Raw genomic sequence first — 15,361 nt, 5'->3', positions numbered from 1 at the left:
TTTCTTTGAAGTATTACTGAAATCCACATACTCTTGTGATTTGGTGCCTGCCGTTGCCCGGTTTATAAGGAAAAAAAAAAAGAGCAAGTTCTTCTTTTACAGTCAAATTTTATGTTGTCCCTTTTTGTCCTTGAAATTATACTTACAGTTTCATTCCCCGAAGAATTCTAATGAATGATGTATCAGCAACCAAAATATGTACGGAAATTCAAATTTGAATCTGTTTAATTTCCTATGTAAGGTTCTAAATGTTAAAATATTTTCTTCTGGTTTGAATTGCCTTTAAAATTATTGGTCCAAAAAATAAAATTATTAGTCCACAATTAATTAAAACCTTTTATGTGTTCTACATTTTCTGGATAATTATTATACATTAAAAGTAAAATGAGAGGAAGGAAAATGAATCTCCAGATAAGTCAGAAAACAGGACATCACCCCCAATAATCCCAAGTGTCCTTGGATGAATGTTAACTGTCTTATGAGTGAGTCAGGGTTCAGCATCCATTCTGCCTTGTTTCTAAGACTCAAACGCTGAGAATCTTCCTTCACAAAGAAACAGCTAGGCAAGGAAGTTTTTTGTTCCAGCAGCATCAGTCAGCTGTGAGCTTCTTCCAGGATATGTGCCCAGAACCTTACTGTGAGGAGCTCCATCTTCAGAGTCGATGAAGATCTAGGCTGGGAGCCAGACTTGCAGAGGCTCGGGCACCCTGTGCTCACAGTCGCTTAGCATCCATTCCCACATTTCAGCTGCCCTTTCTTTGGATCCAGGAGGTGCCCCCCACACCGCCGCCGCTGCATTTGGGGAAGATCTGGAAAGGGTTCTGCCTCTCTCAAGTGGGTGGGGTGATGGTACCCAGGGAGGTGGCTTGAGAGACAAGCAGAAGGAGCTAAGCTTTCAGCAGTTGACCCTTTCTTTACACCTCCTGGGACTTTGAGCCCTGGGAGCTCCTAGTGACCTTCCAGGAGCTTGGTCCCCAGTCTCAGAACCTCCCCTCTGGGGCACAGTTTCTCATTCCTGGCCCCTTGCCAGAATCTTCTGGGAGATTTAAAGGATGCCCTCAGGGTCACCCCAAGAGGGGTGACTTGGTGTTCCTCAGACCAGGCCAGGGGCAGGGTCTTCTTTAAAGCACCCGCCTGGTGATTTTGGCTGCTGTGTCCCCAATTCTCTGACCTGGACACCGAGGCGTGGAGGGGCGGGGGTGGCAGGGGGCCCTGAACGCACAACCTGACCCCTTTCTTCCCCCGCAGTGTACCACTGGGTGGAGATGCGGACCAAGATGCGCATCATGGGCTTCCGGGGCACGGTCATTAAGCCGCTGAACGAGGAGGCGGCCGCCGAGCTGGGTGCCGAGCTGCTGGGCGAGGCCACCATCTTCATCGTGGGCGGCGGTTGCCTGGTGCTGGAGTACTGGCGCCACCAGGCGCAGCAGCGGCGCAAGGAGGAGGAGCAGCGCGCCGCCTGGGACGCGATGCGAGACGAGGTGGGCCACCTGGCACTGGCGCTCGAGGCCCTGCAGACGCAGGTGCAGGCAGCTCCGCCAAAGGGTGACCTGGAGGAGCTGCAGGCGCAGATGCGAGAGGTGCGCGCCCAGCTGCGCGCCGGGGACCCGCCGTCCACCCCCGGGGCCGCGTCCACGTCCCAGGCAGCATCCTCACCCAAGAAGTAGGAGCTTGCTGAAGCCTGAACTTGGACGTGGCCTTCTGTGCTCTGATGTGGCCTTCTCCCTGCGTTACCCTTGCCTGTGCTGGCCCAGGGGAAACCACCAGGATGTGGATGGATGGGACCTGGCTTAGGTCACCCTGCTGTGACCAGTGGCCAGCAGGTGAAGCGTTACGTGGCCCCTCCAGCCTCTGACTCAGGTGGTGCAGTCCGCAGTACTCACCCCTCCCGCCCACTCCAACCGCACAGACCCAGGGCCCAGCCAGCAGGACAGCAGGCTCACTCCTGTGGCAGAAGACCTGGAACCGGACTTGAGCCAGATCAACCTGTCAGCCCCCCCGTTTACGGTGATCAGTGTTACATTTCCCTGGGACGCTCATCCTTGACATCAGAATACCTCCTTCCCTTTGTCAGGTGGTGCCGGCCATTGTGAGGAAATGCAGTGTCTTTCAATGCGCTTCTGCCTCCCTCACCTTCTAAGGTGGGCTCTCTGGCCATCACTCCTCTCTTTGAGGGGAAGACACAGGGGATCTTGGCTTACAGTTGATCCGTCAAATATTATATCTTTCCCCTTAATCTGATGCATGGTCTCTTCCCCCGAGACACTCAAATGGAATTTTCCAACAGAACCAACCGCCACCCCCTTCCTTTGGTCTAGGGCACAACCCACTGGAATGGCTGTGCAGGGTCTTCTAGCAGTGCCCTACCACTCCCACTTCTGGGAGTCCTGCAAATTCGGTCCTGCAGATGGCTAGTCTGGCCTGTCTTGCAGCCTCAGCCCCCTGGTTACCTGTCCTCAGAGTCCCAGGCCTTTCCTGATGTGTCCTTTCCTGCCTTCCCACTGTCATCTTCAGTGGCATCGCTCAGGGTACTGCCTGCCATGGATTAGATGACCACATCCCCATGTCCCATCAGATCTGTAGATCTGTGTGCTCTTGCCCTCCTCTCATGGGGCTCTGGTCCAGCAGACCCTCTTCACGCAGCATTACCCTCCTGCCTCCAATCCCCAACTCACACCTCCATCCCACTGGGCTTGGCTACCAGTTGGTCTTACTTCTGTTATTAGTTTCCAGGACTTCCATAACAAATTACCACAAACTCGGTGGCTTAAAGCAACAGGAGTTTAGGGACTTCCCTAGTGGTCCAGGGATTAACTCTGCGCTTCTAGTACAGGGGGCGCAGGTTCAGTCCCTGGTTGGGGAACTAAGATCCCACATGCTGCAGGGCGGCCAAAACAAACCAAAAAAAAAAACACCCCACAACTACAGGAGTTGTGGAGGTCAGAGATCTGAAACCAGGGTGTTCACAGATCTCCCTCCTTCCACAGGCTCTAGGGGAGGACGCTTTCTTGCCTCTTCAGCTTCTGTGCCCTCAGGCATCCCTTGGCTTGTGGCCACATGTCCCCAGCCTCTGCCTCCATCTTCCCATGGCCTTCTCTTCCTCCCTGTCTCTTGTGAAGACTCCTGTCATTGGATTTAGGGCTCACCCTAAATCAAGGATGGTTTCACGTCAAGATCCTTGACTTAATTACATCAAAGATTCTTTGCACATAAGCTCCCATAACTTCCTGGGTGAGGCAGCCCAGGAGTACTTTGGGACTCCTGCCAACCCCGTGGGACATTTGGGGAAGCACAAGGGTGAGAGGAACAGTCCAGGAACCATACTTCACAACGTGGCTTCTCTTCCAAGACTCACCTCTGAAGCGGGAGGGGTCTGGGCCCCACCAGTCAGCATTCTGTCTTTCAGGCTGTTGCTGTTTAGTCGCTAAGTCATATCCGAGTCTTGTGACCCCATGGACCGTAGCCCACCAGGCTCCTCTGTCCACGGGCTTTTCCAGGCAAGAATACTGGAATGGGTTGCCATTTCCTTCTCCAGGGAATCTTCCTGACCCAGGGATCAAACCTGTGTCTCCTGCATTGGCAGGCGAATTCTTTACTACTGAGCCACCTGGGAAGCCTCTTTCAGGCTGTAGATGTTGCTTACTTAAAGGAGCCCTGGAGTGAGGAAGTCAGCTGAAGGATGTGTTTGAGAATCATGAGCTGATCTCCAAAACGGGTACAAGGCTTATTGAAATTAGGAGAGAAGTGAGAAGAAAGATGAGAGGGAGGTGGACTACTCGGGGAGGGGACAGAGATCTCTACACAATAGCGAAAGCAGGGGGTGCAGTTCTCTATCAACAGCCCCCCATTGCACTCAGGATCTTAGCATTTGACGAATGAGGTGAGACCCATGCCACATCTGTTTCCCAGCAGCTGCAGGTGGGGTGGGAGGGGCCAGCTTTCTCTCCTTCCTCCCTCACCTACCCTCCCCAGGGGGGTGAAAACCACATGGACACAAGACCCACCCAGATAGGAAACCAAGAAACGGGTTCTGAGACAGCATCTTAATTCCTTCTAGAAGAGCCTCCACTGATACAGATGGAGCTGAGGAGGTGGGCCCAGGTAGGGATACTTTTTAAATTGGAAGTGACTTGAGTGGGTTAAATGATGAAGGCAAGAGACAGAGCTGCCACAGGATGATGGAGTGGTTGACTGAGCCAGGTGAGCCAGCTCAGTACCTGTTTCCATGGTTACCTCTGGTGGGGGGTGGGTCCACTCTGGCACTGACACATCTCTGGATCAGGGTTTCTGGAGGCCAGGGACTGTAACTGCCCCCCACATCACATCAGTGTCAGTGACATCAATGTCAGTGACCTCTCTTGTCAGTTAGATGTGGTCATTATCAGAGTGGTGGTGGTGGTTTAGTTGCTAAGTCATGTCCGACTCTTGCAACCCCATGGGCTGTAGCCTGCTAGGCTCTTATCTTCATGGGATTCTCTAGGCAAGAATACTGGAGTGGGTTGCCATTTCCTTCTTCAGGAGATCTTCCTGACCCAGGAATCGAATCCGGGTCTCCTGCACTGCAGGCAGATTCTTTACCAACTGAGCTACAAGGGAAGCCTCTGGTGGAGTTAATTATTGAATTCCAGTTAGGCGCAGGACACTGTTCTAAGTGCTTCGTATAGTTGGCATAACATTATTTTCTTGGTTTCCTTGATGAGGAAACTGAGGCACAGAGAGGGAACGTCAACCACCCAGGGTCACACAGGAGGGGAAGAAGCAGACGTGGGATGAGAAGACGGGCAGTCTGGGTTGGAGCTCCTACCCCCTGCGCCTGATATAGTGCTGCGCTCGCATCTCGGACTCAGAACTCAGCCCTGACGCATACTCACGTGCGGCGAGACGTGGGATGTAGCCGCTTCACCCACTGCGTGCGGGTGGGGTCAGTGCATGTGAGGGGAAAGAATCCCCCCAAAACGTACAAGACCAGAGGATGGCTCATCGCTCTGGTTTCCTGCTAGCTAAAATTTTGTATCTATTTGTGACTTGGGAAAAGGGGTTAGAATAAATTTGTAATTCAAATTGGCTGTCTTCAAGTTGGTGTATTTTTTTCCCCACATTTAAAAATCCCTGTTAACCTTAGAAAAACTGTCCTTCGTTTATTCTTTCATTCAAAGAACTGTCACCGAGGGAATTGCCTGGAGGTCCAGTGGTTCGGACTCTGCGCATCCACTGCATGGGGCAGGAGCTTGATCCCTGGGTGTTGCCCCGCCTGACCAACAAACAAACAAAAAACTGTCACCAAGGCGCCCACCATGTTCCTCACTGTGTTCTGTGCAGGGCTGGTGACCCAGCTGTGAAGGAGACAGTCCCAACCCTACCCCCAGGGGGCTTACAGTCCAGTATTTCTCTTCCAGTGTTATCTGCCCTGTGGTTATTTAGGAAGGAGGGACTCCTCCTCCTGAGGAGGGCTGTTAGCCATCAGAAGCAAATTCTTCAACAGTGGCTCACAAAAGCCTCATCCGGTGTTCCGAGGACTCTGCCTCTGTCATCTCCTGGCAGGCCCTGTTGGCCCCCATGTTGATTTCCCCGTTGGGCAGGCCCTTGCCTGGGGAGAGCCACCCCAGGAGAAAATGGACTTCCTGAAGCCCCCACCTGACCCACTGGCCCATCGCTGAGCTGGCCACTGTGATGCTGTGGGGCCAGGCTGGGGTCCCCCAGCCCCTATAGGCAGAAGGAGAGGAGAAACATGTCCAGAGGAGGGTGGAGAGGGCACCGTCTACCCGCTTACTGGACAAATGTTTACTTCGCTCCTGGCCCCGTTCTATCTAGCAGCTGGGAGGCAGCCAGGAACTAGACAAGGTTGCCGTTACCACGGAGCCACCAGCTAGTGCAAGGACAGTAAAGGAAAAAAACTAGGGTCTTCCCTGGTGGCTCAGTGGTAAAGAATCCACCTTCCAATGCAGGGGAATGTGGGTTTGATCCCTGGGGGTGGGGTGGGGACTAAGATCCCACATGTCTTGGGGCAATTAAGCCCTCGAGCCACGACTACTGAGCCCATGTTCCACAGCTAGAGAGCTGTGCACCACAACGAAGACCCAGCACAGCCAAAAACAGGAAGGAAGAAAGAAGAAAAACTAATCTGGGTCTGGGTGATGGGGGCTGAGAAGAAAGAGTTCAGGAGTAATGGAGATGGGGGTGTAGATCAGCTGGTCAGGGAGGAGATGCGAGGAGCCCTGTTGGCAGCTGCCAGAGTGAGAAAGGGTTAGCAGGCCCTGCAACAGTGGGGGGGTCTGCCTCTTCCTGGACCTGCAAGAGGCTCTGCTATGAGAACAGGGCTGGGGTCAGCGGACTAAGGGCCTGGCGCTGCCTGTCTTTGGGAATAAAGATTTATTGGAATCCAGCCACGCTCATTTGTTTGTGTCTTTTTATGGCTGCTTTTGCATGGCAATGAGAGTTGAGTCATTTGTGAAAAATACCATTTTGCCTTCAAAGATGCAAATATTTACTATTTGGCCCTTTACATAAAAAGAGTTTACTGACCCCTGGAACAGAGTAAGCAAGGGAAGAAGGACGGGCAAAGGGCTCCAGAGGACAAAGGCTGGCCCCCTTGCCTCAGTTGGCACAACTCTGGAGGGGCCAACCAGCTCCGACATGCCCATCAGGTCAGCTCTTACGCCCCCCTGCCTGGGCCTGCATCCATCACGTCCCCACCCACGGGAACTACTTCCTGGAGATGCTGCAATAACCCTGCCATTCTCAGATTGCAGAGTCTCCATCTCAATCTACAGCAGCAAGGTGAAATAAGACCTATGTTTTATATAATCCACCATATATATGTATAATAATTCACAACTCACCCTCCATGTTGGATATACATTGTGTAATTCCTGCATTATGTGACATAGTATATAATGGAATATAAAAACATTTTATGTAATATGTCACATAACATCATATATGTTGTGTGTGTTGTGTGTGTGTAAAATTTATCATTGCAATGAACATTTCAGTAATTTACCCTTAATATGTGCTATGTAGTCTGATATCTCCTGTTTTATTGTGTTGCATTTAGAAAAACTACAGATGAATATGTATCATATACCTAATATGTATCATAAACATAAAATCCATCATATCATAAAACACATGTATGTTAATATCATGTGTTATATAAGGTGGAGTGCTGAAGAATTAATGCTTTTGAACTGTGGTGCTGGAGAAGACTCCTGAGAGTCCCTTGGACAGCAAGGAGATCAAACCAGTCAATTTTAAGGGAAATCAACCTTTAATATTCACTGAAAGGACTGACGCTTAAGCTGAAACTCCAGTATTTTGGTCATCTGATGGGAACAGCTGACTCATTGGAAAAGTCCCTGATGCTGGGAAAGATTGAGGGCAGAAAGAGAAGAGGGCGTCAGAGGATGGGATGGCTGGATGGCATCTCCGAAGCAATGGACGTGAAGTTTGAGCAAACTTTGGGAGATGGTGATGGACAGGGAGGCCTGGCATGCTGCAGTCCATGGGGTCGCAAAGAGTTGGACGTGACTGGGTGATGGAATGACAACAATGTTAATATCATACATACCTTGTTAGAACAAAATTTTGCTAAACAATAATTGCCCTTACTGGTGTGTGATGAACTCTGTTACTTTCTATTCACTTTTTTTTTAAGGAAAGCATACACATAGGTATGGATTACACTAACCTCCATAAAGCAGGCTGCCTTTGGCCATGGTGAAGACTTTGGCTTTTACTGTGGGGTGAGCAGGAGCCAAGGGAGGGCTCTGAGTGGAGGAGGATGTGAGCTGGCTTAGTTTTAACGGGAGCCCGGTACACATTATGAGCGCGGGGCAAAACTGGAAGCTGCCAGCCCAGTGAAGAGGCGACTGTGATTGTCCAGGCCGTGGAGACAGTGGGGGTAGGGAGAAGTGGGATTCTGGGCAGATTAATATTTCAAAGGTAGAGCAGACAGAATGTGCTCAGGGATGGGAGATGGCGAGTCACTGATGGCTTCAAGGTTTTTGCTCTGTGTACCGAGAAGGGACATGTTGGTGCTGAGGGGCTGAGGCTGCAGGAGAACCAGTGTGAGGAGATGTGGATAGCCTTCCCCTTCCCCACCCCACGGTCGTCTCAGATCTGGGTGCCCTCTGGAAGGCTTCAGTTTTTCTGAATTGTAGCTGGTGGGGGCTGATCCTGGGTGCTCTCCTCACACTGTGTAACTGACATTGTTTATCTCCAGGTTCCTCCATCAGGGGACTCTCCTGGGGTCCATTTGGGACACCCTGGAGGAAGGAGGCAACTGGAGGTGGCGGGCTTGGACTTGGGACTCTGATCTTAGGGCTGTCCTCACCCCTGGAATAGCAGTGCTCAGGCCAGGCTCCCCAGAAGCGCCTCCACCAAGTCAGGGCTCATATGGACCTGGTTTGGGGGGTGCATGAGCGCAGTGGGCTGTCTCACTCAGGGGTCACATCCCTGTACCTCGATATTTATATTTGGAAATTGCAGTCTCTTCCTAAAGTTTGGCCACTTCAGAGAGACCAAAGTTCCCTCCCTAAAAGGATTCTTGTTTCTGGTGGTGGTGGGGGGACACGTTGGCAAGAACCCTTTTGGGAGTGGTCTGGCCACGACACATCTACTAAAGATCTCCCTTTGTGGGCACGAGTGCTGTCCCCCTCTTCCCTCTTGTGACAGTCAGGGATCTGCCCACGCCTCTGTGGCCAGCATGAGCGTTTCCTCAGGAAGATGCCCAGAGCTGAAAAAAGCAAATACCCTTAAAGACATTTATGCTGGGCTGTGTGCTCAGTCACTCAGGCGTGTCTGACTCTTTGCGATCCCATGGACTGTAGCCTGCCAGGCTCCCTTCTCCATGGAATTCTCCAGGCAAGAATACTGGAGTGGGTTGCCATGCCCTCCTCCAGGGGATTTTCCCAACCCCGGGATCAAACCCAGGTCTCCCGCGTTGCTGGTGGATTCTTTACCAACTGAGCCACCAGGGAAGCCAAAGACATTTATAGTTAATCTAAAAATGCCTCGTAGGGACTTCCCTGGTGGTCCAGTAGTTAGCACTCTGCGCTTCCACTTCAGGGGGCATGGGTTCGATCCCTGTTTGGGAAACTTAAGATCCTGCAGGCTGTGTGGCACGGCCAAAAAAGGAATGCCCCCAAAATCTCAGTGAAGTGTTGGAGGAACTGTCGACACTTGCAAGGATCAAACTAAAAAAAATTTCAACCCACACAAGTGCATGGTGGAATTCCATTATTCTTTTAATTCGCACTTTCTTGTTTTAACCCGTAGGATGAACATCTTTTCCGCCGCTTATTGGACATTTATACCGCTTTTGAAAGATGCCTCTTTTCATTGTCTGTGAATTAATGTTCATTTCTGGCATGTTTTGTCCTGCTGAAGTTTTTTCGTTTTAAAGTAACCAAATCTATGAGACTTTTTCCTTTCAGGCACTTGTTGTGATTGTTTGTTTCTGTGTTTATTTGAGAAGGGCTTCTCTACCCTAAGAGTTTATATTTTCACCGTCTCCCTTCTTCTCGTATTTGTGTTAATGTTGCCTTTGTGCTTGTCGTTCCCTGAACTTGTGTTGCGTTGCGTTTTGGTTTCTGGTGAGTGTAAGGTTGGGTGCGGTCTGCGATCTTCAGTTTCCAGACGTATGAGGGCTGGCGTCTCAGAGTGCGTGGAATGGCACATCCTTTCCCGCCTCATCTGATTCTGGACAGCAGCGTCTGCTGCGTTCCCAGACACAGGTACTTCCTTCTTGATCCTGTTCTGTCAATCTTTGTCCGTCCTGCACCAACACCAGGTCTTCTGAATGCCAAGAGCTTGAAAATATTTTTTGGTCTCTTCAAGGCAAACTGGTAGCCTCGTCCTTGTTTTCAGACTTATCTGAATACCTTTGTTCCTTGATAAACATTTTCCAAAATTAATAGACTTAATTTTTTGAGAAGTTTTGGGCTTACAGAAGGGCTTCCCAGGTGGCTCAGTGGTAAAGAATCCGCCTGCCAATTCAGGAAACAAGTGTTCGATCCCTGGGTTGGGAAGATCCCCTGGAGAAGGGCATGGCAACCCACTCTAGTATTCTTGCCTGGAGAATCCCATGGACAGAGGAGCCTGATGGGCTATAGCTCATGGAGGTCACAGAAGAGTCAGACATGACCTGGTGACTAAACAACAAGAAGGTTTATAGGAAAATTGAGCAGAAAGTACAGAAAGGGCTTGGCTGGTGGTGCAGTGGTTAAGAATCTGGGTTGTAACTCAGGATGCGGGGTCAAGGATCTGACTTGCCTGGTGGCAATAAGCCCCCACACCACAACTAGAGAGAAGCCTGCCCGGCATAATGAAGAGCCCACATGATGCAACTGAGACCCTTCACAGTCAAATACATAAATAAAAGGTATTTTAAAAATATGGAGAATTCCCACATATCCTCTCCCCCCATACACATATAATTGCTCCTATTATCAACATCTTGCTGCAGTATATTTGTTACAATTGAGGGATCAATATTGATATATCACCAAAGTCCATAGTTTACATTAGGGTTCACTCTTGGTGTTGTATATTCTATGGGTTTGGACAAATTTATAATGACATCCACCATTATGAAATACAGAATGGTTTCACTGCCCTAAAATTCCCCCCTGTGCTCTACTTATTCACTGGTCCCTCTCCTACCCTGACCCCCTGCAGCACTGATCTTTTTACTGTCTCCACAGTCTTGTGTGATATGAGACCTCTGTCACCCACCAACACTCCTGCATTTGCTGAGTCAGTGAATCCATGAGTTTCACAACGTACCTGGTCAAACCCCAGCTAACCTGTAGCCTCCAGGCCCTCCCACCCTACAGTGGACAAGTGGTGGCCCCCAAAGAGCCTCGGACCCAGTCCCTGCATTCCACGAATGTGATCTCATCCCATAAAAATGTTTGCAGACATGATCAAATTAAAGACACTGTGAGAAAGAGATTTACAGTGTGCTCATAAGAGACAGTCAGAGGGAGGTTGCACACCCAGAGAAGAAGGTGATGTGAAGATGGAGGCAGAGACTGAAGTGATGAAGGCACAAGCCAAGGAATGAAGCCGTCATTGGAAGCCAGAAGAGGCAGAGAATAGATTCACCCCTTTGGCTAGCTGCACAGCAGTATTCTGGGCTTTCCAGGTGACTCAGTGGTAAAGAACCTGCCTGCCAATGTGGGTTTGATCCCTGGGTTTGGAAGATCCCCTGGAGAAGGAAATGGCAACCCACCTCAGTATTCTTGCCTGGGAAATCCCATGGACGGAGGAGCCCAGCGGGCTACAGTCCACAGGGTCTCAAAAGAGTTGGACATGACTTAGTGACTAAGTGACTGAACAACATTAAATCTGAAAGACATCTGAAAACATTCCTTCACCTAGCTGAATTTTCTCTTGTGCATGTCACAAAATATTTATTATATAAAGTCTTTGTCCTTAAATTCAGCATCTCTCTAACGTAGAATAAAAATTTGACTACAGGGAATTCCCTGGTTGTCCAGTGGTTAGGCCTCTAGGCTTCTACCGCAGGGTGCGTGGGTTCAATCCCCGGTAGGGGAACTAAGATTTCGGGAGCTGTCTGGCAGGGCCAATAAAGAAATAAATAAATTAAATAAAAAGGTTCTTACTGAACCAATTAAAAAAATGATTATTATAATTTTCATTAGGGTTGACAAGGCACATGAAAGACCTTCTGTATTTATCAAGGGTCAGGCAACCCACTCTAGTACTCTTGCCTGGAAAATCCCATGGACGGAGGAGCCTGGTAGGCTACAGTCTATGGGGTCGCAAAGAGTCGGACATGACTGAGCGACTTCACTCACTCACTCACTCATACCAAAGGAAGTTTCTGTTTGGATCTTCCATGAACAATTGTCATGGTCTTTGAGATGAAAATATTTAAGTTGATATATTTAACATGAACTTTTAAAAAAGCAGTCGGGATTTTACTGTTTATGAACACTGGGCTATTTTATAATTAACATCTGTGGAGCTGATCTCAAAGCATGGTGCGGCAGTAGTGGCGTGAACATTGCACCGTGAGGCAAGAGAAACACATTCTGACCCTAGCCCTTTTCCTGTGTGCCCCAGAGAAGGTTATTCTCAGAACCCCAGTTTCCTCATTTATTTTAATGGAGATGCAGACTTGATGAACAGGTGATAGATGACCAGGACATTGAACAACTGTGCCTCAGAGTATGATGAAAACAAACAAAAAAAAGAACAGATTCTCCCCTCAGGCTTTGAGAGTGAGTGGAGCCCACTCACAGCTTGATTTTGGGGCCGGTGATGCTGATTTTGAACTTCTGTCCCTCAGAACTGTGAGAGAGTAAGTTTCTGGGTGGTGGTTGTTTTATTTTGTTTTGTTTTGTTACCTTCTGTTGTTTTAAGCCATCCAGTTCATAGTAATGTGTTACGGGAGCCACAGGAAGTTAATCCACTCCCACAGTCTATCTGATGGCTCATCCCGAGTAACTCTGGCCTCTCAATTAAAGACGGGACAAGCCTACTTCATTTTGCTGGGGGTGTGGAGGGCCTGGATTTTCCAGAGACTTCTCTTGGCTTTCCTCTATGTTGCTGGAGAGAAGGTAATTCCTCAACTGGACACGGTATTTTGATAGCTTGTTTAGTAGTCTGTGGTGAAAGAGTAGTCATGTCTTTACTAGCTCACATTTTATTGAGCAGTTAATTTTTTCCAGATTTTCAAAACTCTGTTTCTAACCTTGGGCCATTTTTTTTTCCCCATTACATGTTTCTCTTTTCTTTCTTTCTTTTTTTTTTGGCTGCGCTAAGTTTTCACTGTGAAATGTGAGCTTTCTCTAGTCGTAGCCCTTAGTTACTCCACAGCATGTGGAATCTTCCCCAGCCAGGGATCAATCCCATGTCCCCTGCATTGCAAGGCAGATTCTCAACCACTAGACCACAAGGAAGTTCCTCTGATTGTGGTTTTTTTTTTTTAATTTAATGTTTTTTAATTGGAGGATAATTGCTTTACAATGTTGTGTTAGTTTCTGCTATACAGCATAATGAATCGGCTATAAGTATACATATATCCCCTCCCTCCTGAGGCTCCCTCCCATCCCACCCGCCATCCCATCCCTCTAGGTCATCACAGGGTACCAAGCTGAGCTCCTCGTGTTATTATTGTGGTTTTAATTTGTCTTTCTCTCAGGTATGATGTTGAGCATCTTTATATGTGTTTACTGGCCATGCTCATCATCTTCTTTGGCAAAGATAATAATTGCGTCTGTTAATACCATTATCTGATAATAATTAGATCTGTTCAAGTCATCAGTCAGTCATATCAGTTTCCTGTGGTGGTTGTAACCAATTACCGCAAACTTGGTGGCTTAAAAGAATACACTTTTAGACCTGACAAAACAGAAAGAGACTCACAGACTTAGAAAACACACTTATGGTTATTCAGGGACAGTTAGGGACTTTGGGTGGTCATGTACACATGGCTATATTCAAAATGGATAACCAACAAGGACCTGTTGTATGGCACATGGAATTCTGCTCAATGTTATGTGCCAGCCCGGATGGGAAAAGGGTTTGGGGGAGAATGGATACATGTATATGTATGGCTGAGTCCCTTTTCTGTCCACCCGAAACTACCACAACACTGTACATTGGCTATACCCCAATACAAAAAGTTCAAAACAGAAGCACACATTTATTCTCTTAACAATTCCCGAGGCCAGAAAACCCAGATCGATATCACTGGGCTGGAATGCTGGCAGGGCTGTGCTCCCTCCAAAGGCTTGAGGGGAGAGCAGGTTCCTCGCCTCTTCCAGCTTCCGGTGGCTCCAGGCTTTCCTTGCCTCATGGCAGCGTCAATCACTCTCTCCCTCCTTCTTCACACAGCCCCCTCCCCTGTATGTCTGTGTTTTCTTTTCCTCTTCCCTCTCGTATTAGGACACTTGTCACTGGATTTAGGGCCCATCTGGGTAAGCTAAGATGACACCACCTTGAAATTCTTAACCTTAATCACATCTGTAAAGATCCTTTTGCCAAATAAGGCAACAGTCACATGTTCTAGGGACTTGGGTGTGTTCATCCCTTCCTCCTACTCCAGTGATCAAATCTCCCCCTGCCTCCCTCACACAGGGACCCTTTGGTTGCGTTTAGGGCCCACCTGGATAATCTTGGATCATTCCCCATCTCAAATCCTTAACTCCATCACATCTGCAAAGTCCTTTTTGCCGCATAAAGTAAGATTCACAAGATCCGGAGATTGGGACCCACTATTTAATATACCACATCCCCCTTTTTTAGGCTGTTCTGTTATGATTTCTAAGTGCTCTACACAGAATTTGCATACTGCCCCTTCATTTGAGATGGGGACATTTAAAAAAATAATTCATTTGTTTGTTTATGGCTGTGCTGGGTCTTCATTGCCGCGAGGGCTTTTTCTCTAGTTGCGTGGAGCCGGGGCTTCCTAATTGCAGTGTGTGGGCTTCTCATTGCGGTGGCCTCTCGTGTTGCGGAGCCCAGGCTTTAGGTGCGTGGGCTTCAGGGTTCTAGAGCGCAGGCGCAGTAGTTGTGCACAGGGTTAGTTATTCCCAGGCGTGTGGGATCTTTTGAACCAGGGATCGAACCCATGTCTCCTGCATTGGCAGGCGGATTCTTTACCTCTGAGCCACCAGGGAAGCCCGAGATGGGGATACTTTTTGGCAAACCTCTTGTTAGAGCCTTGGAGTGAGAAGGCTGACATGGGGCTGTGGTCTGTGCTTCCCAGATGATCGCTAGGGAGCTCAGCATATTCATTTTCAGCTGTTTATCGGACCTTTCAATTCTATGAGAAATGCCTGTGTTGTAAAATTGCCTGGCGGTCCGGTACTTAGAACCCCGTACTCTCACTGCCGAGGGCCTGGGTTCAATCCCTGGTCAGGGAACTAAGATCCCGTAAGCCACATGGGCACAGCTCCCCCCTCCCCGCCCCCAAAAAGAATGTTTGCTTTGCTCATCCTTGGTGCTTGTTTGTGAGGTCTTCTGTCCTTTTACAAAAAGTTTTTCAACTTTAATAAACAGGTTTTCCCATCTTTTCCTTTATGGCTCTTATTTTTCCTCCCTTGTCTGGGAAGAGCGTCCTTGCCCCAGGTTAGAAGCATCCCCACCCTAAGGGTGCAGAATGGTAATAACCTTCATTTTACAGAGAAGGAAATTGAGATACAGAAGAACATAATCTCTTCCAGTTCACATTTCTTAGGTTCCAGGCACTGCGAGGATTTTACAAGAGTCATATCACTGAATCCCTGAATCTCCCTGTGTCATGGGTCCTCCAAACCACCCTCAGACCTGATGATTTATTTGCTACATAGTAAGCCGACATAGCCTTACAGTGAAAGGATACAGATTC

The 15,361-nt window shown here is 48.7% G+C and overlaps 1 protein-coding gene across 2 annotated transcripts in view; it reads left to right on the top strand.

Moving 5' to 3' along the window:
* The window catches only part of OPA3 (outer mitochondrial membrane lipid metabolism regulator OPA3), a 67,724-nt gene that overhangs the window by 31,409 nt on the left and 20,954 nt on the right, over window positions 1-15,361 (top strand). Inside the window, exon 2 of one of the 2 annotated variants that reach the window (XM_019979490.2) lies at window positions 1,249-5,061. The exons of the other annotated variant lie outside the window; for it this stretch is intronic. Coding sequence (XP_019835049.2) covers window positions 1,249-1,667 — 419 coding nt within the window. The 3' untranslated portion in view covers window positions 1,668-5,061. Of the gene's footprint in view, window positions 1-1,248; window positions 5,062-15,361 lie in introns of those variants that run through there. 2 annotated transcript variants of the gene reach the window in all.

This window comes from Bos indicus, chromosome 18 (assembly GCF_029378745.1).
Source record: "Bos indicus isolate NIAB-ARS_2022 breed Sahiwal x Tharparkar chromosome 18, NIAB-ARS_B.indTharparkar_mat_pri_1.0, whole genome shotgun sequence".
In the NCBI taxonomy this organism is placed as follows: domain Eukaryota; kingdom Metazoa; phylum Chordata; class Mammalia; order Artiodactyla; family Bovidae; genus Bos; species Bos indicus.
The sequence above is the reverse complement of the archived record's forward strand: the minus strand, read 5'-3'. Positions and strand labels throughout refer to the sequence as shown.